Raw genomic sequence first — 22,985 nt, forward strand, 5'->3', positions numbered from 1 at the left:
AAACGCTCTGCAGGAAGCAGCTACTGCAAACAAGTTTATTGATGGCTGTCAGCAGAAAAGGGTCAGGGAATGGGGGCTACAGCAAGGAGCGGGGCAGAGCCCAGCCCTGCTGGCTGAGCCCAGCCATGCTGCCCCTTGCTGCCTGCCACCAGCACCCCCAGCTAGCCTAATCTACAGCACCCATCCGTCACCCCCTCCCCTCCAGTTCCCCCATCGCCACCCTCCCCACCACCTCATGGGGCCAAAGGTATCTTCACCCCAGCCATAAGCCCTGTCAAGCATCCCCACAACCCCTCCCCACTGCATCCCACGGAGCCAAAGGGTGCTGGGGGAAGGGGGTGGCAGGGAGTGGCCGTGCAGGGACAAAGCAGAGTCCTGGCTGGGAGAGCCTCCGTGGGCGAGCGGGCGTGCGCAGTCCCCGGGCGCAGCAGCCTCAGAACACACCTGGGGAGACAAGCGGAGGGGACACACAACAGCACCCATGAAACCCTCCTCGGCTCAGTGCTGGACGGGGGCAAGGAGGGAGGGAGGTCCTAGAAGGAAGACAGCCACAGGCCATGGTGAACATCTATGAGCATCACCGAGGGTCTCAGCTGGAGCGGGAAGCAGGGAGGGACAGCACCCCCAGGTCAAAGCGGCGGTGAGGGTTGGTGACATTGCCCTGCAGGGTGTGCAAGGTGCAGGGAAGGGGCACGGTCTGCAAACAGGGAGACAGAGGAGGGGCTACAAGCAGGAGCGACAGCATCCAGAAGGGAGAGACACACACAAGGTACCAAGCAGAGCCCACATGTGCACACATCCTTGCAAAGAGGGAGAGCCCGACCCGGTACTCCCCAGCCCAGGCAGGGGCAGGCAGCAATCAGGGAGGCACTGGTCGTAGCCCTTGCCCATCTGCAAGGCAGACAGGGAGAGAGGAGCAGGCAGAGCTGGAGCACGCCTGCCAGCGGGCACCTCGTGCTCCCAGGAGCCAAGGCAGGAAGTTCCACTTTTCCTGGGACTCCACCAAGGGCCCCTCTTCCAGTCACAACACTAAACTCTGGCAATCCCCCCACCCTGGGATGCCACCAGTTGTCCACCCACCAGAGCAGCAAGGAAGTAGGACAGGAGGGACCCCTTTTCCTTGCATGGGGAGGCAGGAGCTGAGCTCCAGGCACTGAGAGCCCACCCTCCTTTCCTCTGCCTGCCCCACAAGGTGGGAGCACAACCACAGTCTCATGCTCAGAGCAGAGGACAGTGCCACTGCTTCACTTTGGGGGCAGGTTCATGCCCAGCTGCAGCTGTGCTGCTAGCTCCCAGCAGCTCCTGTCCTGGCCCTCCCCAGGGATCGTGGGCTCTGCGGGTGGAGGACGGGGTGCCCCCTGGTGCCGGTGGGGTGCTAGGGCCATGCCCACCTGCTTGGTGGTGCCCTGCAGCCTCCATTTCCGAGAGGCTGTAGGCCATAGCCAGCTGCAAGTCCTCATCCTCATCCTCACTGTCTGTGTAGAGGCAGACGGGCGAGGAGCTTGGGGGCCGGTGCGGGGCAGGTGGTGGGGGCGAGGCAGGCCGTGGGCTAGGGAAGGCTTGCTGCTCCCGGCGGCTCAGCTCCAACCCCAGTGCCATATCGTCAGGGATGCCTGTGGGGATAGGGACAGTGAACAGGGGTCATGTCCACTCCACTCCCCGGAGCTGACCCAGCACCCCAGCAGCTCTTGCCCACCCCACCAATTCTCCAGGGCAGAGCCCCACACCAGGGCTGACCAGGGCTCGGGACAAAACTATGTGTCAAAGAAGCACTCCCTGGCCACCCGAGGGAGGACAGGGGTCCTCAAAGGGAAAGGGTGCTGGGAGGTGGCACTGCCAGACCCCAGCCAGTTGGTCTCTGGGATCACTTCTCACCATCAATGTGGATCGACTTCAGCTCCCCGTTCTCCTCCACTTCCACCCGCTCCCGCCCATTCTCGATAATCCTGCAGACAGACAGACAGACAGACAGTCAAGGCCAGGCAGCTGGAGCGCTGCAGCAGCAAGCTGTGGGTCCATCAGTGGATGGAGGGGGTCTGCCAGGGCGAGTTGCGCTGGCACTGCCCTCACCGTTTGGTCGTGATGCGCTTGCCGTTAACGAAGGTGGTGGAGGTGGAGACAGAGCGGAAGCCCAGCCCCGCATCGGCACCGGAGCTGAAGGAGGAGGTGAAGAAATCTGCTGAAGGGAGCAACAAGGTCAGTGCCAGAGGTACGAAGAAGACAGGTGACAGACCCCACTGCGCAGGGGGCCAGGGACTTCCCGGATGGATAGCAGCTGACAGTGTCTCCTACCTGAGGATCCTGGGAAGGGGGAAAAGAAGTGACCTCCCCCGTGGTGCCGAGTGCCAGGTCCTCGCAGCTCGGAGAAGGGCAGCATCTCATCTGGAAAGCAGGGCCCTTGCCATCAGCACTGCCCCCCGCCATGGCTTCAGCAAGCCAGGGCACAGCTGTGGGGACCCATCGCCAACACTAGTTTTGCACTCTGAATGCCAAGTCCAGTGGCTGCCTTGAGGCCAGAGAGGTGCCCCAGAGCTGGAACCCTGCCCCACCCCGTTAGGGTTTAAGGCTTAGTTTAGTTTTTTGTGTCTAACTGTAAACAAGAGATGGACTTTGCAGAGACATTGAATAGGAAAAAAGGTTTAGAAACTAAATAATTGGCTACTGATGCAAAAAGCATCACAAAGATAAATCTACATGATTCCATTCCCTTGCTGGTAGGGATAAAATTCAGTTGCATAAACAATTTTCCCTCTTTCTTCCTCACTCCTCTCCTCTGCAAGTTCTGCTTTGCATAACCCCTCATCTCTGACCTTCCTGCTGGTACAAATTGTCTGGGAGGTTAACAGGAGAGGGAAAGAAGGAGGAAGGGGATGAAAAGTGGCTGTTGGAAACCCCTCTGGGTTTGTCCAGAGTGGGTGATTGGGGTCCTTGTGTTGTCTCTACCTCGTAAATATACTTCTGTATACACACACTGTATTTTATGCTTTTAGATTTTAGCTTGCTGCAAATACATATAGCTTCATTTTTGCTTTCAGAGCTTCTGAGCTAATCTGGTGATTTCACCCTGGGGGAAGTAATTTTAACCCCTCCACACACTCACCAAAGAAATCAGCAAAGGGGTCTCGCCCACCAAAGAACTCCCGGAAGACATCGTGAGCGCTGCGGAAGGTGAAGGTGAATCCTGGGGCCCCAGCATCAGCCCTGGAGCCCCCTGGTCCTGCTGGAGGGAAGAGGCTCAGAGTTAAGTGGAGCCCTGGATGGGAATGCTCCAAAGGTGTGCTAGTTTGAGCCTAGGTGGGATATTTTGGTATATTTCTGTCTCTAGCTGTATATATTGTACATAGCTGCTTGTATGTTGTGCTAAGCTGTAAATACAAAGCTTCATTCTTCAACTTCCAGCAGCTGGGTCTAGTCTGGGTGATTTTCTTAAGGAGGGGGATGTGGGTAACACCCAAACCATCACAAAAGGTTAGAGAGCACTTGGGAGGGGAGTAGGGAGACCCACACCGTGTCTTCAAATGGGATTGCATCCGGAGCTGCACTAACTCACCAGGGCTCTGCTCACCCACTCACCTGTGCCCATGAGTCCATCCTTGCCGTAACGGTCATAGACATCACGCTTCTGCTCTGAAAGAAGAAAGGGCGCTGCGGGAAAGCACATCGCCAGGAACGGGCAAGAGCATCAGTGCTTCCCCTGGCTAAGGGAGGCGAGGAACAGCGGGGAACAAGAGGAGGGGGTGGCACGAGCAGGGCATCAGATAAAGACGCACAAGGCAGAGGCCAGCACCTCACCGCCTCTCCCTAGAGTCATTCCGGAGGATGTGTGCAGACGTAGCCAAGCTCCGCGAGCGAGGCAGCAACACCAGAGGGCACCACTGCCTCCAAGGGACACGCGGGGATGCCACCGGGTTAAGCCCAGCAGCAGGACGCCTAGGACACTCTAAGGTGAACAGGGAGACATGCAAAACAGCACCACAGCCTCTTACTGTCTGACAGCACTTCATACGCCTCAGCGATCTCCTTGAACCTCTGCTCCGCGTACTCCTTATTGTCCGGGTTTTTATCTGGGTGCCATTTCAGCGCAGCCTTCCTGTACCTGCACAGACAGGTGACAACGGGCATGCAGCAGCTCTTGGGTGGCTGGGGCTCCCAGGCCAGCAACAGCCTCCTTTGGCACTGTGGGCAGGGGCACGCTGAGCCCACTTCACCCAGAGCCATACAGTCTCAGGCACCTTCAAATGGGAGCTTCCTGGACTGGCTCTACCACCTCAGGAAGTATCTGCAGCATGAGCCCAGCTGCACGGCCTGTTCCCACCCCAGCTGCCTCTGGCAGCAGCTCCAAATGATGCTCACAGGTGTGCTCCACTGTGGATGAGCAAGGACCCAGAGTTGTTAGGGGATTCCTGGGGCCAAATGAGCACAAACAGCCCTTTCCTCCTGCCCTCAGTTATCTGGGTTTAACCCAGTCTGCACAGCTTCTCTCACCTACTCTAAGGAAGTGCCCTGCAGCAGGGACCTATGTCCCCTCCCAGGCAAGCCACCTGTCTGCATCTCTTCCCTCAGGTCACGTCTGTATCCACTGACAGCAAAAAGACTTCAGCAGGGTGCCAGGCAGGAGCTTTGGGAGGCTCTGTCTGCCCCAGGGGCACAACGTAAGATCTGCCAGTGGGGGCCTCAGTCCCTGCCTGGGGACACACTGCTCCTCTCTCCACAAGTTCCAGCCCCACAATCCTGAAGCCAGCAGAGCCCCACTGTCCCAACCCCCTGTCATCCCTGCACCCTTTGGCAGAGAGAGGGGACACCTCCATGGGAACCCACCTCTCGCCTCCACCTCTAGCCCCAGTCTGAGAGCAAGGGGACAAAGGGACCAAACCCCAACAAGAGATGTCTTTGTGTGGCAGCGAAGCCCGGCCCGCTCTGCCCTCCACACAAAGGAAACAAAGGCTGGATTGTCACCCCTGGGCTCTGTCCCGTCCTCCCGCTCCCACCTCCCTCGCTCCACCTCGGTCCCACACGGAGCCCCCGCCCCGTTGGTGCCGGGGCAGGCTGGGTGAGGAGGTGGCTCGACCTGCTCTGCCCGGCGGGCAGGGGCACACCCGCCGTGCACTTACGCCTTCTTGATGTCGTCGGCGGTGGCACTGCGGCTCACCCCCAACGCTTCGTAGTAGTCCACCATGGCGTGCGGCTGTCCCGCGCGGTCACTGAGGTGGGAGAAAGGCAACGTCGAGTACCCGCAGGCACAGCCTGGCAGCGCCGGGGCAGCGAGCGCAAAGGCAGGCGGCCCTGCCCTCTTCGGCTCCCCGAGCACCACACAGGCTCCCCACGGAAGCGGCTCGGTAGCACCCACACACGGCTGCCCAGCACCCTGCCTGCGCCTCGGCCACACGGATGCCCGGCCGGGGGGGTGACACCCTGCTGCCGCCACACCGCTCTCCCACTGCCATCGTCCCTCACCTGCCCAAGCAAAGGGCAGCGATCCCCGCCGCCGGCCCCGCTGCTCTGCCCCGTTCCCCGCAGCTGACCCGGCTCCCCCCGCGGGGGTGCCCCGTCCTCAGGCGGGCGGGGAGGCAGCGGCAGGAGCCCGCTAAGGTGCTTAGCGACTGGAGAGGATTAAGGGCTCATCCGGGACATAGCACACCACCACACCCCCCCCACCCCGTGCCCGGGCACCCCAGGGCACTTCAAATGGATCGGGGACGGGAGTGAGATGCCACCGCGCCAGCCCGCCCTGACCCCAGGGGTTGCAGACCAATTTCCCCATGTACTCGCCCCCCAGCCAGGGCGCATGAGCCAACGGGGAAGGCAGCGCTAGCACCGGCACCATCCCGGCAGCGGGAGGGCGGCGAGGCGGTGCCGCCGGGGCCCGCCCCCCGGCCCGGCTGTAAACACGGCGTTCCCGGGGCTGCCCAGCTAGGCACTGCCGCTGCTGGAAGTTTCCGTTCCCCTCCCCGCGCTCCGTCGCCACCACCGGCGGATATCCCTGGCCTGCGGCCAGCGGATCTAGGCCACCGGGAGGGGCGGGGGCGGCAGCGGCAGCGGCAGCGGCAGCACGGGGAAGGAACGCATCGGACCGGCCCAGCTCTCCCGGTGCGCCGCTTCCCCGGTGCGCCACGGCACCCCCGCCCCCAACAGCCCACTTCGCCTCGCTCTCCCTGCCCGCACCCCTCCACCCCCCACGCTCCCCGCCCCGGTGCCCACCTGAGTGCCGCCGCTGAGCCCTCCCCGCCCGCCCCGGGCCGCCCGGCCGGTGTCGCGCGTCCCCCCCCCACGCCCGGGCCGCGGCGGGGCCTGGAGGCGGGTTCCGAGGGATGACGGGCGGCGGCGACAGCCAACCGCGGCGGCGGCGCCTCGTGACGTCACACTGCCGCCTGTCAGGCCGGTGAGGTCATAGGCAGGCGTGCAGAGCAGCCTCGCGTTTCGCCGCCGCCCGCCCCCCGCTCCGCGCCGCGGGGAGGGCACCGACCAGGGGCTCCACCCCCACTCCCGCCACCGTCCCCCGCGGCTGGCCAGGCCGGCAGCTCCTGGGCGCACCTCGGGGTACTCACCTCCTCCGCTGACCCCGGTGCTGCCGGCACACCGGGGCACGGACGCCGCCGCGGGGCAGTCCCCGGTTCCGCTTGCGCTTGGCCTCCTGCCCGGTCAGCTGCCCGGCCGGGCCCTGCTGGAAAGGACAGCTGCGGTGACTCAGCGCTTTGCCCAGGCCGCCCCACCGAGGCGGGTGGGGACGAGGAGGGCTGCTACCTGCCAGGCACAGGTCCCCGCCAGCAGCCCCGGCTGCCTGACATCACCGCAGAGGAGCTGGGACCGGCGAGACGGCCTGAGCACCGGTCTGCCCGGGTCCCTGGGTCACAGGCACTCGGGAGACGCCACTCGTCTGCAGCTTTCATGTGGGCTTTTCCACTTCGTGGCCCCTGCCCGGGCAGGTGCAGCTGAGAGGCTGCTCTCATTCGGCCTCAGGGCCATGGGCAGTCCCAAGGACACTCTCCTGCAGCTGTGAACCTGGCCACAGTGCTCCTCCTCTTGCCACTTGCTGTCTGGATAGAAGGAGGGAGCCTGGTCTTGGAGGGGTCAGAGCCTTAGGGACTCTCTGGCACCCCTGCAATGCAGCTGGATGTCTTCCTTGCCTCCTGGCAGTCCCTAGGTGGGAGGCCTGGCCAAGCTTTGCAGTGCTGCTTTGCCCGACTGGCTGGGGAGGTCTGAGCACTGAGGCCATTCCCAGTACCCCTTAGGGACCAGTTTCAGGACAGCCGGCTTGAGTGGGCACTTGGACGGGTGAATGCCAAAGGCTTCTCCTGTGCTGAAGGTCATACCTTCTCAAGGGATGCAAGACTCCTCCAGCAGCACTTGGTGATTGCCTTGAGTTACTGCTTGGAGTATTCTTTGCTGTTGGGCATCTTTTTCCCTGGATGCTGTTGCAGTACTGCCTTTCTGTACCTGTCAGCCCAAGAGCAGGGAGCAGGCTCCCCGAGGTGGCTGCCTTTGGCCAGAGTGTCCTCATTGTCTGCCAAGCCCTCTAATTCTGCCCCTCTGCCCAGCAACGAGTTCAGGGCTGGCACGGGCACTAGATGGAGCCACAGGCTGCCTCATGGGGCCCCCACAGAGCTGTCTGGGGAAGTCGAAGGGGTGCCACCAGGACCCAGCCGCCTCTCAGCACCTTGCGTTCCTTTCCCTAGCTTTTGTAGCTGGAGATAATGAGACTCCAAAGTTCCCAGGTCTCAGCCCATTCTGTGCCCACCGGATGGGTGGGGGAGCTTCGATGCTGGGAAAGGAGAGAAGCTCACATGATGGCTGGGACTCTGGAGGCAGGGGAAGACATCACAGCTGCAAGGTATGTAATAAGAAGGACTAAAGGAGCTGTGGAGGCCTTGAATTGGACAGGAGCTCACCACGGTGCAGGTGGGAGAGAAGATGTGGTGTCAGCCACACCTTACCCCAGAGCTGCCACAATCACTCCTCAAACTGGCAAAGCCAGGCATGTCACAGCAGATGAAGAGAGGCAGCCCATCACCCACGGGTGCCTCACAGAGCACACAGCTTCAGCCACAGCACCTTATCCTCTTCTCCCTGCTCTTTCCACTTAGGTCTGCCCAGAGTCCTGACGCACCTATTTGGCTCATACCAGCTTCAAACCCAGCACAGACATCTTGAGTATGTCTCAGGAAGAAGACCTTTATTTCTTCATGTGTCCTGGAGACAGCTCTGTTGTGACCCTGCTTTTAGAATCGTAGAATCAGTCAGGGTTGGAAGGGACCACAAGGAGCAGCCAGTTCCAACTCCCCTGCCATGCCCAGGGACACCCTACCCTAGAGCAGGCTGCACACAGCCTCAGCCAGCCTGGCCTCAAACACCTCCAGCCATGGGGCCTCAACCACCTCCCTGGGCAGCCCAGTCCAGCCTCTCACCACTCTCCTGCTCAACAACTTCCTCCTCACTACCACTCTGAATTTCCTTACCTCCAGCTTTGCTCCATTTCCCTCAGTCCTGTTACTCTCTGACAGACTAAAAAGTCCCTCCCCAGCTTTTTTGTAGCCCCCTTCAGATCCTGGAAGGCCACAAGAAGGTCGCCTGGGAGCCTCCTCTTCTGCAGCCTGCACAGCCCCAACTCTTTCAGTCTGTGCTCACAGCAGAGCTGCTGCAGCCTCTGAGCATCCTCCTGGCCCTGCTCTGGACACTTTCCAGCATCTCCACATCCCTCTTGTCATAGTGGCTCCAGAGCTGGATGCAGTACTACAGGTGGGGTCTCACCAGAGCAGAGTAGAGGAGGAGAATCCCCCCCCTGGCCCTGCTGTCCACACTTCTGCTGCAGCCCAGGCTCTGCTTGGCTTTCTGGGCTGCAAGTGCACACTGCTGGCTCCTGTTGAGCTTCTCCTGCAGCAGCATCCCCAAGTCCCTCTCCTCAGGGCTGCTCTCCAGCCACTCACTGCCCAGCCTGGATTTGTGCTTGGCATTGCCTCGACCCAGCTGCAGGACCTTGTCCTTGGTCTTGTTGAACCTCCTGAGCTTGGCTTGTGCCCACCTCTGCAGCCTGCCCAGGTCCCTCTGGATGGATCCCTGCCCTCCAGCCTGTCTGCTGCACCACACAGCTTGGTGTGGGCAGCAAACTTGCTGAGGCTGCACTCAATGCCTCTGTCCATGGCACCCACAAAAATGTTGAACAAGACTGGTCCCAGGCCTGAGCCCTGAGGGACTCGAGGCCCACCCATCAAACCCATGTGTCACCAGCTTGGAGACCAGGATGTGGTGTGGGACAGTGCCAAAGGCCTTGCTCAGGCCCAGAACTCCTAGAACTGTTACTCCTCATCTTGTCACTATGCTCCATGATAAACAGTCTCTCTCCATCTCTCCTGTAGGCTGCCTTTGGGTACTGGAAGGTGTCCCTAGAGCCTTCTCATCTTCAGCCCAAACTTCCTCTCTCCAGCCAAGCACCAAACAGCCTCCCACGCCCTGCCTTAACTCTGCTGTGGTGTTCTCAGAGATGTGGTCAAGCCAGGCATTCTCAGGACAGCCATCAAATGCACAGTCTCAGCCCAGTGACCCAAGGCCACCCAGTCCTGGAACCTGAGGCTCTGGGAGGAGTGGGAAACCCAGCTCCACTTTTTTTGCATACCACAGCTCCCTCCTCCCACAGACAGCTGCAGCCAGTAGCAACCTGGGAGCTGTTGCCCAGATGGGCTATTAAATGCTCTTTTCATCCCATTAACTGTTTCCCTCTAATATCCACCAGTGCTTGGCCAGCCACCAGCACCTCCTTTACACTTTTAATGACTGTAGAGCAATCCCCAGGAGTCTGAGGTAGCTTCTCCAGGCCCAGCTCTGCTCTCAGCATGCTGTCAGGTTGGTAAACTGTTTGCATTACATACAACCCACTTCCATGTGGAAACCACACACACACACTCCTGTCCAGCCATCAGAGGCTCAGCTGCTCCCCAGAGACTGCAGTGAGAAAGAACTGTTGTCAATATGCTCCTGCTCCAGGGATTTGCTTTCCCAAGGGATGTAAGACTTGCCCAGCTGGCAGTGGTTTGTAGATGCACCTGCAGAGCTGCCAGCATGACTCTGCTGTGTCCCCTCTGCTGCCCAGAGGCTGGGGCTCAGCGCAGCCCAGCAGATGAAGTGTGTGCTCCTGGGAGCAGGAGTGATGGCTCCCTCTTGCCCCATCGCTGTCAGCTCACACAAGCACACTCTGCAGCATTGCAACAGAGCTGACCACAGCTCTGTTGCACTTCCTGAGAATTTGTAAGACAGGAAGGCCTGAAGGGTTGAGGATGGAGACTGCCTCATCAGCCTGACCATGGAGCAGCCTGGGGCATGCAAGGCCTCTCCAGCCTGACAGCGTAACCCATGCCCCTCCAGCAGTTCCTATCATCATCCAGTCATGCACAATTTCTCTCACTTCTGCTTCCAGCTACTCCTACCCTGTTTGTGCCACCACCAGCTGTGAGAGCTGCTGGAGAGGAAGAAAAGGACTGCTGGTCACAGGATCACAGGATCACAGGATGTTAGGGGTTGGAAGGGACTGAAGGAGATCATCCTGTCCAACCCTCCTGCCAGAGCAGGACCACACAATCTATCACAGATCACAGGAGAGCACAGCCAGACAGGCCTTGGAAGTCTCCAGAGAAGGAGACTCCACAACCTCTCTGGCAGCCTGTGCCAGTGCTCTGGGACCCTTACAGTAAGACCCCTTGTGTTGAGCTGGAATCTCCTGTGCTGCAACTTACACCCATTGCTCCTTGTCCTATCCCAGGGAGCAGTGAGCAGAGCCTGTCTCCCCCTCCTGACCCCCAGCCCTCAGATGTTTATAAACATTGATTAAATCCCCTCTAAGTCTTCTCCAGACTAAGCAGCCCCAGGTCCCTCAGCCTCTCCTCATCAGCCATGCCCTCCAGCTCCCTCATAGCCCTCTGCTGGACCCTCTCCAGCAGATCCCTGTCCCTTTTAAACTGGGGAGCCCAAAACAGAAGGCAATATTCAAGATGAGGTCTCAGCTGGGCAGAGTAGAGGGGAAGGAGAACCTCCCTTGATCTGCTGGACACACTCTTCTAATGCACCCCAAGATCCCATTGGCCTTCTTGGCCAAAAGGGCACATTGCTGCCCCATGGCAAACTTGTTCTCCACCAGCACTCTCAGGTCCCTCTCCACAGGGCTGCTCCACACAGCCCACCACTGGCATCACCTGCAAGGACAGAGACACCTCAGCAGGCTCATCCCTCCCATCACCTGCTTGGAGGCAGCTTGTTCACACCAGGCATGCTCGGAGCCCTGACACGAAGTCACTGCAAACAGCCAGCCGCAGGTTTATTTTGCTCCCGTGGGCGTGTAGCTGCCTTTCCCAGGATGTGAGGAAAGGCAGGTGACACTGGCAGCCAGGGAGGGTGGCACTGCAGCCAGGGAGGCTGACGCCGAGCCAGGGAGGCTGCTCAGCCGGGGGCTGCTGCGCCTGCGAAAGAGCCAGTCCCGACTCGTCCACCCATCCCTCTCAGCCTCGCAGGCTGGGGCTTGGCAGGCATGTGGGGCTGCCTGCGTCCCTGGGAGTGCCTCGCTGCTCTTGCCTCTGCCCCGGTGATTCAGGGCTTAGGAGTGAGATCTGGAAATAGCTGTATTGTTCCGGCAATGCAGCACCCGCTCCGGGCAATGCAGCCAGCGTCGCACAGCTGCCTCCGTTTCACCTGAGCCAGCAGTTACGCTGCTGTCACTCGGCTCCAGCACAGAGGACTTCTGCCGCAGCGCTGCTCTGCTCTGCGTCCCAGCGGCTCTCCAGCAGTAAGTGCCACACCTGAGACATCATAGAATCGTGGAATGGTTTGGGTTGGAAGTGACCTCAAAGCTCAGCCAGTTCCAACCCCCTGCCATAGGCAGGGACACCTCCCACTAGAGCAGGTTGCTCAAGGACTCATCCAGCCTGGCCTGGAACGCCTTTGGGAAGGGAGCAGCCACAGCCTCCCCGGGCAACCTGTGCCAGAGTCTCACCACCCTCACTGCAAAGAATTTCTTCCTAACATCCAGTTTAAATCTCCTCTCTGCCAGTTCAAACCCATTCCCCCTTGTCCTGTCACTACCATGTCTTGTCAATAGTCCCTCCCAAGCCTTCCTGTAGCCCCCTTCAGATACTGGAAGGTCACTCCAAGGTCTCCTCGAATCCTTCTCTTCTCCAGGCTGCAGAGCCCCAACTCTCTCAGCCTGTGCTCACAGCAGAGCTGCTGCAGCCCTCTGAGCATCTTCATGTCCCTCCTCTGGACTGTCTCTAACAGTTCCATGTCCTGCTTGTGTTGGCAGCTCCAGAACTTCACAGAGGACTGCAGGTGGGGTCTGAGGAGAGCAGAGCCAAGGGGCAGAATCCCCTCCCTTGCCCTGTGCCCACACTGCTCTTGCTGCAGCCCAGCACAGGCTCCTGTGGAGCTTTTCATCAGCCCAGATCCCCAGGTCCTGTTCCTCAGGGCTGCTCTCCGCCATTCCCCACCAGCCTGTATCTGTGGTTGGGATTGCACTGACCCAGATGCAGGACCTTACACTTGGGCTTGTTGAATGTCATGAGGTTGGCCTGGGCACACCTCTGCAGCCTGTCCAGGTCCCTCTGGATGGATCCCTGCCCTTTATCAAGTCAACTGTGCCACACAGCTTGGTGCCATCCAGTGATGAAGATCCCTTGACCCTAAGACAATCATGATTCACTATTCTTACTGCGAGCAAGCTTTAAACTTGCATCTTCTTCACCTCAGCTTGCAGAAGAGTTAATCCCTTTCTTACTGCATCTGCCTTAAATATATTTTAAGGACTTGACTGAGTCTGTGCTTGATCTGTTCCCATTCTTTCAGCCTTTCATTGCACCTCATGGCATCCAGTCACCCTAGTTCTTCATCCATGGATGGTCTCCATCTATTCCAGACAAAGAGTGAGGAGCCCAGAGGGTCATTTCTGACCTTAACAAGGCATGCATATCTTAAGAAATGACAAAGGGAGCACTTTCTGCCCCTTTCCAGGCTGTGCTAGACTCTGAATGATTCACCTTCTCCTCACTTTCAGCTCTGGGTGTTTTTAGGTGTGGTAGACTTTAACATACTTCTGGAAGACAGCTAATTGGAGAGTCTTTGTTTGGGTAACTGCAAGTTGTGACAGTGGTTCCTGTACCAGTGGCTACCTGTCCAAAAGCTGGCTGATCTCCTAGGCCCTGTGGACAGTGGCAAGCAGGGCTTTCCCCTGCAGCATGCAGGCTCTGCTGCTGGGGTAGCTTCCATGTTCTCCTCATTCTTCCACCAAGAAATGGTTGAATTCTGTCTCACAGCCTCAAATTTGCCTTGCTTGGGTTTTGTAGCTCTCTGGGTGCTGGCACAAGTTCCAACTCCATTCTGTGCACTGATGAAAATGTTTCCTGAGCAGTTCTTGAAAGGCTCAGGGCAGAGCTCATTGCTGTTCTACAGCTAACTGAAGGGAGGCTGTGGCCAGGTGGGGTTGGGCTCTGCTGCCAGACAACCAGAAACAGAACAAGGGGACACAGCCTCAAGGTCTGGCTGGATGTGAGGAGGAAGTTCTTGCCAGAGAGAGTGATTGGCATTGGAATTGGCTGCCCAGGGAGGTGGTGGAGTCACCGTCCCTGGAGGTGTCCAAGCCAAGCCTGGCTGGGGCACTTAGTGCCATGGTCTGGTTGCTTGGGCAGGGCTGGGTGCTAGGTTGGACTGGATGAGCTTGGAGGTCTCTTCCAACCTGCTTGATTCTACGGTTCTATGATTTTTTCTCTCCTCTCTCCAAAACCTTCACAGTATCCACTGTGGAGCAGAAACAGCCCTGTCACTGAATGGTTGTCACTGAATGGTTGTCACTGAATGGTTGTCACTGAATGGTGCTGTCATCTCTCCGCTTACTCCAAAAGATGAAAGCTGGCTCTAAGTTATCCACCCACAGTAGCCTTTCTTTGTGCCTGAACTACCTGCAAAGTGTCACCTTCACGTGTAAAAGGACCGAAAGCAGCAGTGCTGCTCTGCAGCCTGTGCCAGCCTCTAAGCAACGTATTTTGGAGAGCCGCAGAAACTGGATGCGCTTGGAGGTCTCCTCCAACCTGCGTGATTCTATAGTTCTATGATGTGGTCTGAAAACATCTGCAGGGTCTTGTAGGCATGTGGGTAACACCTCAGTAAGAAAGGGTCGCTTCGGGACGAGTCCGATTCCAGCCAGGGCAAGCTCAGTCCCCTCCCGTTTGCTCACAGTCTGCTGCCACCAGCATCTGGCAGGCCGCTGAGCAGTTAGGCTCTGAGAATGGAGAGCCGATTGGTGTTCCCTGGATTTAGCCAGCTGTTCTTAAGCATTTGGGGGAAAAAAAATAGCTTGGACATCTGTTTGGGCTTTTCAGATCAAAGCTAAATGGGAGATGTGTGCCTCTGAATGACTCACAGCTCTGTCAGGCGCTGCTGCTCCTTCAACAGAACAGCCCCTGAGTGGTTATTTTCGCTGTGAGCATGCATTTGCAGCAGTGACAACTCAGGCATACTCCACCTTCATCTCGCTGCCAGAGTGGTATGTAAACGCACCCAGGCATCTCTTGGAAGAATAACACACCATTGTACCCCCCAGGGTGCCACCAGATTGTCATACAAATCATCCAAAGCTGGTTGAAGCACACAAGCTCTGCAAGCCGCCCTGGAATGCTGCTGCTCGCCGCCTAGTTCTGGTGCTTGTGCTTCCAACTGCTGCTGCAATGCATTCGTGCTGTGAGCAGCCCAGAGTTAACTGGCACGGTGGAAGCAAGGAGGGTGCTAGGAAACAGTCAGAAGTGACGCCTTGGCTCGCTTGACAGCAAGCACCTTGGCAGAGATGCTCAGAGGGAAAGATGATTCCATCGCTCCTTTTCACACCAGCTAGCTTCTGGAGCTCAAATTTTGATGCCTCAGTGCTACCAGCTACTCGCTCTCTCGTGGACTGTTTGCATCAGCATGGTCGGTATTATCTAGTGATCTCTGAGGTCACTCAAAGGACATTTACACCACGGGGAGGAGTTTAGGCATTTCCAGAGTTATCTAGTCACCACAGCGTCCTGCCCAGGTTCAGTAGGACTCACAACCTGGGGTGTGTCTGTAGGAGGAAGAAAACCCCTGTGCTAGTCTGAGCCTAGCTGTGGTATTTGGGTGAGAAGAATTAGATGATAGGCTGAGAAAAGGAAACAGTGGTGATGTCTGCTGCACTCAGAGGCTTGCTGAGACAGATAAAAGAACATAAATGTAGATAAAGGAGTTGCTCTCTGGCTCTGGCTGCCTGCACTTCTCTCCCTAACCTGCTGTCTAACTAATCCCTCTGCTTCCTAACCCCCCTGGCCAGTCCTCCAAACTCTCCTTGAATGTGAGGCAAAGGCTGGGATAAGGTAGAGGGGTGTAAAGGAGGTGGAAAGGGTGGTGGGGAGCCCCTCCTGGGCACTCTGTTTTTTGGGAGGGCTGCTGTGTTTCTGTATCACTTTTATCTTGCCTGTTTCTCTCTCTAGCTGTATAGGTTGTCAATACCTGCTTGTGTATTCTGCTAAACTGTAAATACAAAGCTTCATTCTTTAATCTCCAGCCACCGAGTCTAGTCTGGGTGATTTCATAAGAGTGGGGGGGCAGGGAACACCCAAACCATCACAAACCTTTTCCCACCAGCTTGATTAAACTCCCTCTGACTGTTTGACTCAGGCATTTCTGCGGCTGGCACAGGCTGCAGAGCAGCACTGCTGCTTTCGGTCCTTTTACACGTGAAGGTGACACTTTGCAGGTAGTTCAGGCACAAAGAAAGGCTACTGCGGGTGGATAACTTAGAGCCAGCTTTCATCTTTCGGAGTAAGCAGAGAGATGACAGCACCATTCAGTGACAACCATTCAGTGACAACCATTCAGTGACAGGGCTGTTTCTGCTCCACAGTGGATACTGTGAAGGTTTTGGAGAGAGGAGAGAAAAAATCATAGCACCATAGAATCAAGCAGGTTGTAAGAGACCTCCAAGCTCATCCAGTCCAACCTAGCACCCAGCCCTGGCCAATCAACTGTTCTATGGCACTAAGTGCCCCAGCCAGGCTTGGCTTGGACACCTCCAGATGAAGCTACTCCACCACCTCCCTGGGCAGCCCATTCCAATGCCAATCACTCTCTCTGACAACAACTTCCTCCTAACATCCAGCCTAGCTCTCCCCTGGCACAACTTGAGGCTGTGTCCCCTTGTTCTGTTTCTGGTTGCCTGGCAGCAGAGCCCAACCCCACCTGGCTACAGCCTCCCTTCAGTTAGCTGTAGACAGCAATGAGGTCTGCCCTGAGCCTCCTCCTCTCCAGGCTAAACACACCCAGCTTTGAGCCTCCTCTTCTGCAGGCTGCACACCCCCAGCTCCCTCAGCCTCTCCTTACAGGGCTGTGCTCCAGGCCCCTCCTCAGCCTTGCTGCACTTCTCTGGGCACCTTCCAGTACCTCAACATCTCTCTTCAGTTCAGGAGCCCAGAACTGGACACAGCACTCAGTGTGTGGCCTGAGCAGTGCTGAGTACAGGGGCAGAATAACCTCCCTTGTCCTGCTGGCCACACTGCTCCTGAGCCAGGCCAGGATGCCATTGTATCTCCTGGCTACATTACTCACTGTAGCAAAGCCAGGCATCAGTGCCAGACACCAGTCACTACAAAGAGATCTCCCCTGAGGTGCTGCAAGCCCTCGGGTCTGCAGAGTTGCTTGTGAGAATTGTGACCAATACAGTGGGCCTGATCCAGCCACGGTGAGCTCAAATCCAAACTGATAGACCAGAACACGAGGAGATGATCACAGCCACAGAGTGGGCCAGTGACCAAGATCTGTGGACCAGGTGGCTATTTATTGAGGAGTTCATGCATGGTACAATTTCACTTCCCCACAGCCTTCCCTGCTGGAGCCTACTGCTTTGTATCTTTATTTTCACAGGGGCTTTTCTCCCAGCTGCCTTTCTCATCTGCTTCAAGTATCCTTGAAGCACTTTGTTATGTTTTACTCCCATCCTTCTCAGACGGCTTGGGGTGCAGCATCTCTTCTCACACTCCGGGGCCCCACAGAGACATGAAGGCAGTTAGGTCATCCCACACCCATCCCCTCAGCGCTCTTTTCATAAAGCTTTGTGGAATGAGATCAAAGCCACAGAGAAAGTAGAGGAAGGCTGGAGAAGGAGGAGCACATCAACAGGCAGGTCTTTCGGAGGTAGCCCTGGGGCACAACTGTCCTCCAGGGGCTTGCAGCAAAGCACGGCACAGTTTTCCTGGCTTTGGTTTGGGTTTTTTTCCTTCTCTGACACGGAATGCTTATGCTTGTCTCTGAAGTGTTTCCTCTGCCCATGTTTGCTCCAGAAACTCTCCTGGGATCTCCTCAGGAGTCTTGGGTGTCTGGCAGCGACCCAGCTCCATGCTAGACCACATGATGCTCTCACATCAGTATTCCCACCCACCAGGAAGGAAAACTTGAGACAGGCTTTTTGCTGAGTTGCCTTCTTCACCTCCGTCAGCCTGTCCCGGCTAGTGCCTGGATGGTGCCTCCCACCAGCAAGGCACCCAGCTGGGAGGTGCCAGCTCTGCCCCTCGGTGGAAGTATTTCTGTCAACATTGGCAAGCATAGCACGACCAAACCTATGGCTCCCTTGCCCTTCCTAAAGGGGATCCCTGGCTCTCCCGTGGTCCCTGCGAGGCAAGGAGCGGAGGACCCCGGCGGGATGCTGCTCCCGTCTGGTCCCGCCGATGCGCCCAGCCGGCTGTCGGGCAGCACGCCCGCGTCGCTGTACCTGTGCGCACATATGCGCAGTGGACGCAGATGTATGCCACGGCACGGCAGCGTCTCGGGCGGGGCGGCCCGCCCCTCAGCGCCGGGGCCGCCCCCGGTATAAGGCAGCGGCCGCGCCGCCGTCTCGGTCATGCGGAGCCTGCGGCAGCCCGGGGACAGCCAGGTCGTGCGGCATCGGCATCATGGTGAGTGCCAGCCCCGGGCTGCCGCAGGAGTTGGGGGGCAACCTCGACAGGGCTCTCCCCAGAGCAGGCTCCGACTCCCTCCGCTTCCCGAGGTGGGATGGGGGTGCCTGTGTCTGGTGTCACCTGGGAGCCCGGCGGGGCGGGCAGCTGGCGGCGGGAGCGCTGTGGTTCTCGCCTTGTCTCTGCCTGGCTCCAGCCTTGCCGGAGCTGCTCCCCCGCAGCCTCCCTTGTTTGGGCATACCTTTGCTCCAGGCTGACATGTCCGAGGCAAGGAGGCTGCCAGCCAGACCCCGCTGTGGGCAAAGGCCGGCGTTTGGGCTGACCCTCTCTCACCTTGCCTCTCTTTTAATAAGCCACCTGCCCACCTCCTCTGGTGCCATCTCTGAGTGTGTACCCAGCCTGATAGGTCCTCATGCTGCAGAACGACAGCTGAGCCCCAGAAGCAAGCTGTGGCTTCACCCATTGCCTTTCACTTCGGATACCAGGGGCCGATCCACGGGTGGCCACTGTAGCCTGGAGGCTCCTTGCCACCGTGGTCCTGCTGTGAGCTCTGCCTCCTGAACTCTCCAGCGGCTCTGGGGGGCATCCGAGCCCTATGCTGACAGGACACCTTGCCTGCTGCCCTGCAGGACCATGCTCTCTGCCCTCCTGGAGCCAGACCTTACCGCGAAGCAGGCAGTCTGCTGGCAGATGACCAGCACTGCTGCGTGCCCGGTGGTGCGGGGTTCTGCCCAGCCTACTGTTAGTGCTGGGTCCCATAAAGCCAGTCCTGGCTGCTGCGTGTGGGCAGGATGAAGTGCAGTGGCTGTCATGACCCAGATGGGTTCGCTGAGCTCCTGCACTCTGATTTCCCTGATCTTGGACAAAGGGGGAGGTTTTTCTTGTCCTTTCTTTCTTTCTTTCTTTCTTTCTTTCTTTCTTTCTTTCTTTCTTTCTTTCTTTCTTTCTTTCTTTCTTTCTTTCTTTCTTTCTTTCTTTCTTTCTTTCCTTCTTTCCTTCTTTCCTTCTTTCCTTCTTTCCTTCTTTCCTTCTTTCCTTCTTTCCTTCTTTCCTTCTTTCCTTCTTTCCTTCTTTCCTTCTTTCCTTCTTTCCTTCTTTCTCGTGGTCATCCAGAGGTGCTTGCAGCTGTTTCAGCTGTCGGCTGTGTACTTTTGCTGAGGACCCTGGAGCTTCCTCGGGACTTGTCATTGTTTCCTTGTGTTGCAAAACCTTCCTGTCCCTGCTGGGAGGGATAAGCAGGGTGTCACTTTGCTGCTCTTTGCATCTCAGCTTTGGGAAAGGTGCGGAAAGGGACTTCTGCCTCTCGTCTCCCTGCGGTTATCGAGGGCTTATTTTTCTGTCATCCTTGAACGCCTCTGAAATGCTGCACTGAAGGCACTCTAGATGCAGAAAGACAGGACCTGCTGCAACCCGTGGATCTTCCTTGGGCAGCAGTCACTGCCTTGGTCCTGAGCACAAAATGGCTGGCACCCATGGCTTCCTGCCAGCTGACTCACAGCAGGGCACCCATGGCTCTGGAAATCCGGTTTGGTTTGGATGCTCCTCTGACTCACTTGTGCCTAATGACACATCCAAGTCCTTGGCAACAACAGGGCTGAGCCACCAAGTGTTTGGCTTTAGTCAAAAAGGCTGCAGGGCTTGGGGTGCTTCACCTGGAGGAATCCAGGCTCCACTTCAGCTTGGCTTCCCCACAGGGACCTGAGTCTGTTGCTGAAGCCCTGAGCTAGGAGACCCCTCCCATCTTAACCCTTCGGTTCAGTTAAGAAGTGCAGCTGCCACTCCCACCTCCTCCAGAGCTAATTTAGGAAATCTGAGCCTCAGAACATGGCAACCATTTGCTGCTACAAACCCCCAATCCTTGCTGGGCATCCTCAGTGTTGTCACCTCCTCAGCTCCTAGCACCAGGTGATGCTCTGCCATGTCAGCTTGTAGCCCTGTTGGAGTAGCAACAGGGGCCATGCCAGCTGCTTCAGAGGCCCAGACTTTCAGCCATGTGGGTGTTTGGGCAATGAAGATGTTCACTGCATGCTTCCTAAGGCTGTGGGTGGAGGTAAGTCCAGAGAATATGTTGGCCTGATGCCCTGGGCTCCAGAAGATGCATCTTCATCTCCCTGGGCCTCTGAGGAGGGCAATGCAGTGACAGGATGTGTAGCACCAGGTCTGAGAGAGGGCAGCAGACTGCAGAAGCTGAGAAGGGCCTGGGCTGCACTGCCTGGGTTGTGCACCGGCTGCAATGATTGCATTTGTGCTCCCAGCTGCGATCTGACTCTGCCTCCCTCTCCCCAGCGTGAGTGCATCTCCGTCCACGTCGGCCAGGCCGGCGTCCAGATGGGCAACACCTGCTGGGAGCTCTACTGCCTGGAGCACGGCATCCAGCCTGATGGACAGATGCCCAGTGACAAAACCATTGGTGGAGGAGACGACTCCTTCACCACGTTCTTCTGCGAGACCGGGGCTGGGAAGCATGTCCCACGGGCCATCTTTGTGGACCTGGAGCCTACGGTGATCGGTGAGTGAAACTCAGCTGGGCAGTGACAGTGATCACTGTCTCCTGGAGCATCCCACTGCAGGACAAACCCTTGGGTGGCTCCTGCCACCTTTTCCCAGGGCCAGCTGGAAACCCCCTAACAGTGTGCCAACCTCTCCTAGATGAGGTTCGGGGCGGAGTCTACCGCCAGCTCTTCCACCCCGAGCAGATGATCACTGGCAAGGAGGATGCTGCCAACAACTATGCCCGTGGGCACTACACCATTGGCAAAGAGATCATTGACCAAGTGCTGGACAGGATCCGGAAGCTGGTAAGTGACCACGCAGAGGGGAATGTGGCCCCCTGAGCTGAGCTCCAGCATCCTGCTGGAAGTGGGAGAATGCGATGGGCCATGCAGTGCCCTGAGACAGATCTGTGGCTGGCAATGGCAAAAGTTTGAAGCTTCTGTCCAGCAATGTCAGTTGGAGGAAACTGATTTGGCTCTTTCTCACAGGCTGACCAGTGCACAGGCCTCCAGGGGTTCCTTGTGTTTCGTAGCTTTGGAGGAGGCACCGGCTCTGGATTCACCTCCCTGCTGATGGAGCGGCTCTCTGTTGACTACGGCAAGAAGTCCAAGCTGGAGTTCTCCATCTACCCTGCACCGCAGGTCTCTACTGCTGTGGTAGAACCTTATAACTCTATTCTCACCACACACAGCACCTTGGAGCACTCAGACTGTGCCTTCATGGTGGACAATGAAGCCATCTATGACATCTGCCGCAGGAACCTGGACATCGAGCGCCCCACCTACACCAACCTGAACAGACTCATCAGCCAGGTTGTCTCATCCATCACAGCATCGCTGCGGTTCGATGGGGCCCTGAATGTCGACCTGACTGAGTTCCAGACCAACCTGGTGCCCTACCCTCGGATCCACTTCCCTCTGGCCACCTACGCGCCTGTGGTTTCAGCTGAGAGAGCTTACCACGAGCAGCTGTCGGTGGCTGAGATCACCAACTCCTGCTTTGAGCCAGCCAACCAGATGGTGAAGTGCGACCCTCGGCACGGCAAGTACATGGCCTGCTGCCTGCTGTACCGCGGGGACGTGGTGCCCAAGGACGTCAACGCTGCCATCGCCACCATCAAGACCAAGCGCAGCATCCAGTTTGTGGACTGGTGCCCCACGGGCTTCAAGGTGGGCATCAACTACCAGCCACCCACGGTGGTGCCAGGGGGAGACCTGGCCAAGGTGCAGCGAGCCGTCTGCATGCTGAGCAACACCACGGCCATCGCCGAGGCCTGGGCTCGCCTGGACCACAAGTTTGACCTGATGTACGCCAAGAGAGCCTTTGTGCACTGGTACGTGGGGGAGGGCATGGAGGAGGGGGAGTTCTCGGAGGCACGGGAAGACATGGCCGCTCTGGAGAAGGATTACGAGGAGGTGGGCCTGGACTCCTACGAGGATGAAGAGGAGGGTGAAGAGTAGAGGAGCACCTGGCCAACAGGCCTGTGCTTCTTGCCGTGTTAGCTGCAGGAACCCTTTGCAATAAACCTTTCAGAGCCTCTGTGTCTCCCACTAGCCCCCCCCAGCTGCATCGGTTTGCTGTCAGGTCAGGTGTGCGGTGAGTGCTTCAGCTCTGCTGCTGTGCTTCCTCCCTGTGCTCTGCTCCAGCTCTGGATTGCCCCTTAGGGCAGTAAGTGCCACATAGGATATGGCCAAGAACACATAGCATGCCCTGTGGAAGTGCTCAGCCATGCACGTCAAATGGATCTAGAGGAGTGCCGATGCTGTGAAGGGAGAAGCACTTAGCCTAGGCATGGGGGGTCCTTCGTCTGGGAGCACCTCTGCCCACTCCCTGCCTGACTTTGCCAGCGCTCTGCCATGCTCTTGTGATCTGTGGCCCCACTCAGATGGCCTCAGCTCATCTACTGTGGCATGCTAAATGTTCACCCTGCTCTGCCTGGTGCTGAGGAGCCTGCACACCACATTATCCAGCGTGCTGGGTCCAGAGATTAATTTTCCCTGCTTACCACTAATGCTCCAGCTATATTGACCCAGAGAGGCTGTCCTCCCCTGCCCTTCTCCCAGCGTGCACCCCTGTCAGCTGGCGAGGAAAGTGTTTGACGGCCTCGGGCTGCAGCGATGGCTGGAGCACAGCCAGGCACTCATCCCACTGCACAGGGCTGCTGGCATTGTTCCCCATGCCCGTGACCAGAGTGCTGGGCTCAGACTGAGTGGTGCCTGCTGCTGTGCCAGGGCAGGATTTGCTGCCCCTCATGCCAGACACTGCTCTGATCTCCTTATCCAGGTCTGAGTGTACAGCAAGCAAGGACCTTGCTCCTTAGGAAATAATCTCATTACAGAGACACCTTTCTCACAGGTCTCCACAGAGGCCTGACTCTGCTGCTGGAAGCACACAGAAGTTCAAACTGTGTCATATTACTTTTACTAAAGGTTATCCTGTACCTCTGGACCCTGCCCCAGAGGGACAGAGCAGTGTCTCCTGGCCTGATCCTGGGTAGCAGAGCTCCCATCCCCATGGGAAGGGGTAGCTGTGTAAGCCCACAGCCTGGCAGCAAGGACAGAGCCCTGT

The 22,985-nt window shown here is 57.8% G+C and overlaps 3 protein-coding genes across 9 annotated transcripts in view; 2 read left to right on the forward strand and 1 right to left on the reverse strand.

Moving 5' to 3' along the window:
- Window positions 1-21: 21 nt before the first annotated feature.
- DNAJB2 (DnaJ heat shock protein family (Hsp40) member B2) lies at window positions 22-6,570 on the reverse strand. Of its 7 annotated transcripts, none has more exons than XM_064164840.1 (10): window positions 6,199-6,284; window positions 5,112-5,201; window positions 3,987-4,096; window positions 3,574-3,627; window positions 3,101-3,217; window positions 2,293-2,382; window positions 2,071-2,176; window positions 1,876-1,946; window positions 1,392-1,613; window positions 22-533 (listed from the first exon to the last, which is right to left on the reverse strand). In XM_064164840.1, exons 2-10 carry the CDS (start codon window positions 5,174-5,176, stop codon window positions 499-501), a joined length of 870 nt encoding a protein of 289 aa, XP_064020910.1. In that variant the 5' UTR covers window positions 5,177-5,201; window positions 6,199-6,284; the 3' UTR covers window positions 22-498. The 7 variants fall into 7 exon arrangements, with proteins under 7 accessions (XP_064020910.1, XP_064020901.1, XP_064020920.1 ...); XM_064164831.1 differs by having other exon boundaries at window positions 2,071-2,179; XM_064164850.1 differs by having other exon boundaries at window positions 22-444; window positions 2,071-2,179; window positions 3,101-3,220.
- A 10,888-nt stretch (window positions 6,571-17,458) lies between these two features.
- ABCB6 (ATP binding cassette subfamily B member 6 (LAN blood group)) overlaps window positions 17,459-22,985 on the forward strand; it is a 49,159-nt gene continuing 43,632 nt past the window's right edge. The window contains exon 1 of the mRNA XM_064164640.1: window positions 17,459-17,470. The gene's annotated coding sequence lies outside the window, so the exon portion shown is untranslated. The remainder of the gene's footprint in view (window positions 17,471-22,985) is intronic.
- On the forward strand, window positions 17,828-21,962 carry LOC135186762 (tubulin alpha-5 chain-like). Its single transcript, XM_064164764.1, has 4 exons — window positions 17,828-17,924; window positions 20,211-20,433; window positions 20,574-20,722; window positions 20,906-21,962. The coding sequence occupies exons 1-4, from the start codon at window positions 17,922-17,924 to the stop codon at window positions 21,875-21,877; spliced, it is 1,347 nt and encodes a 448-aa protein (XP_064020834.1). The 5' UTR covers window positions 17,828-17,921; the 3' UTR covers window positions 21,878-21,962.

Source organism: Pogoniulus pusillus, chromosome 2 (assembly GCF_015220805.1).
Source record: "Pogoniulus pusillus isolate bPogPus1 chromosome 2, bPogPus1.pri, whole genome shotgun sequence".
Taxonomy (NCBI): Eukaryota; Metazoa; Chordata; class Aves; order Piciformes; family Lybiidae; genus Pogoniulus; species Pogoniulus pusillus.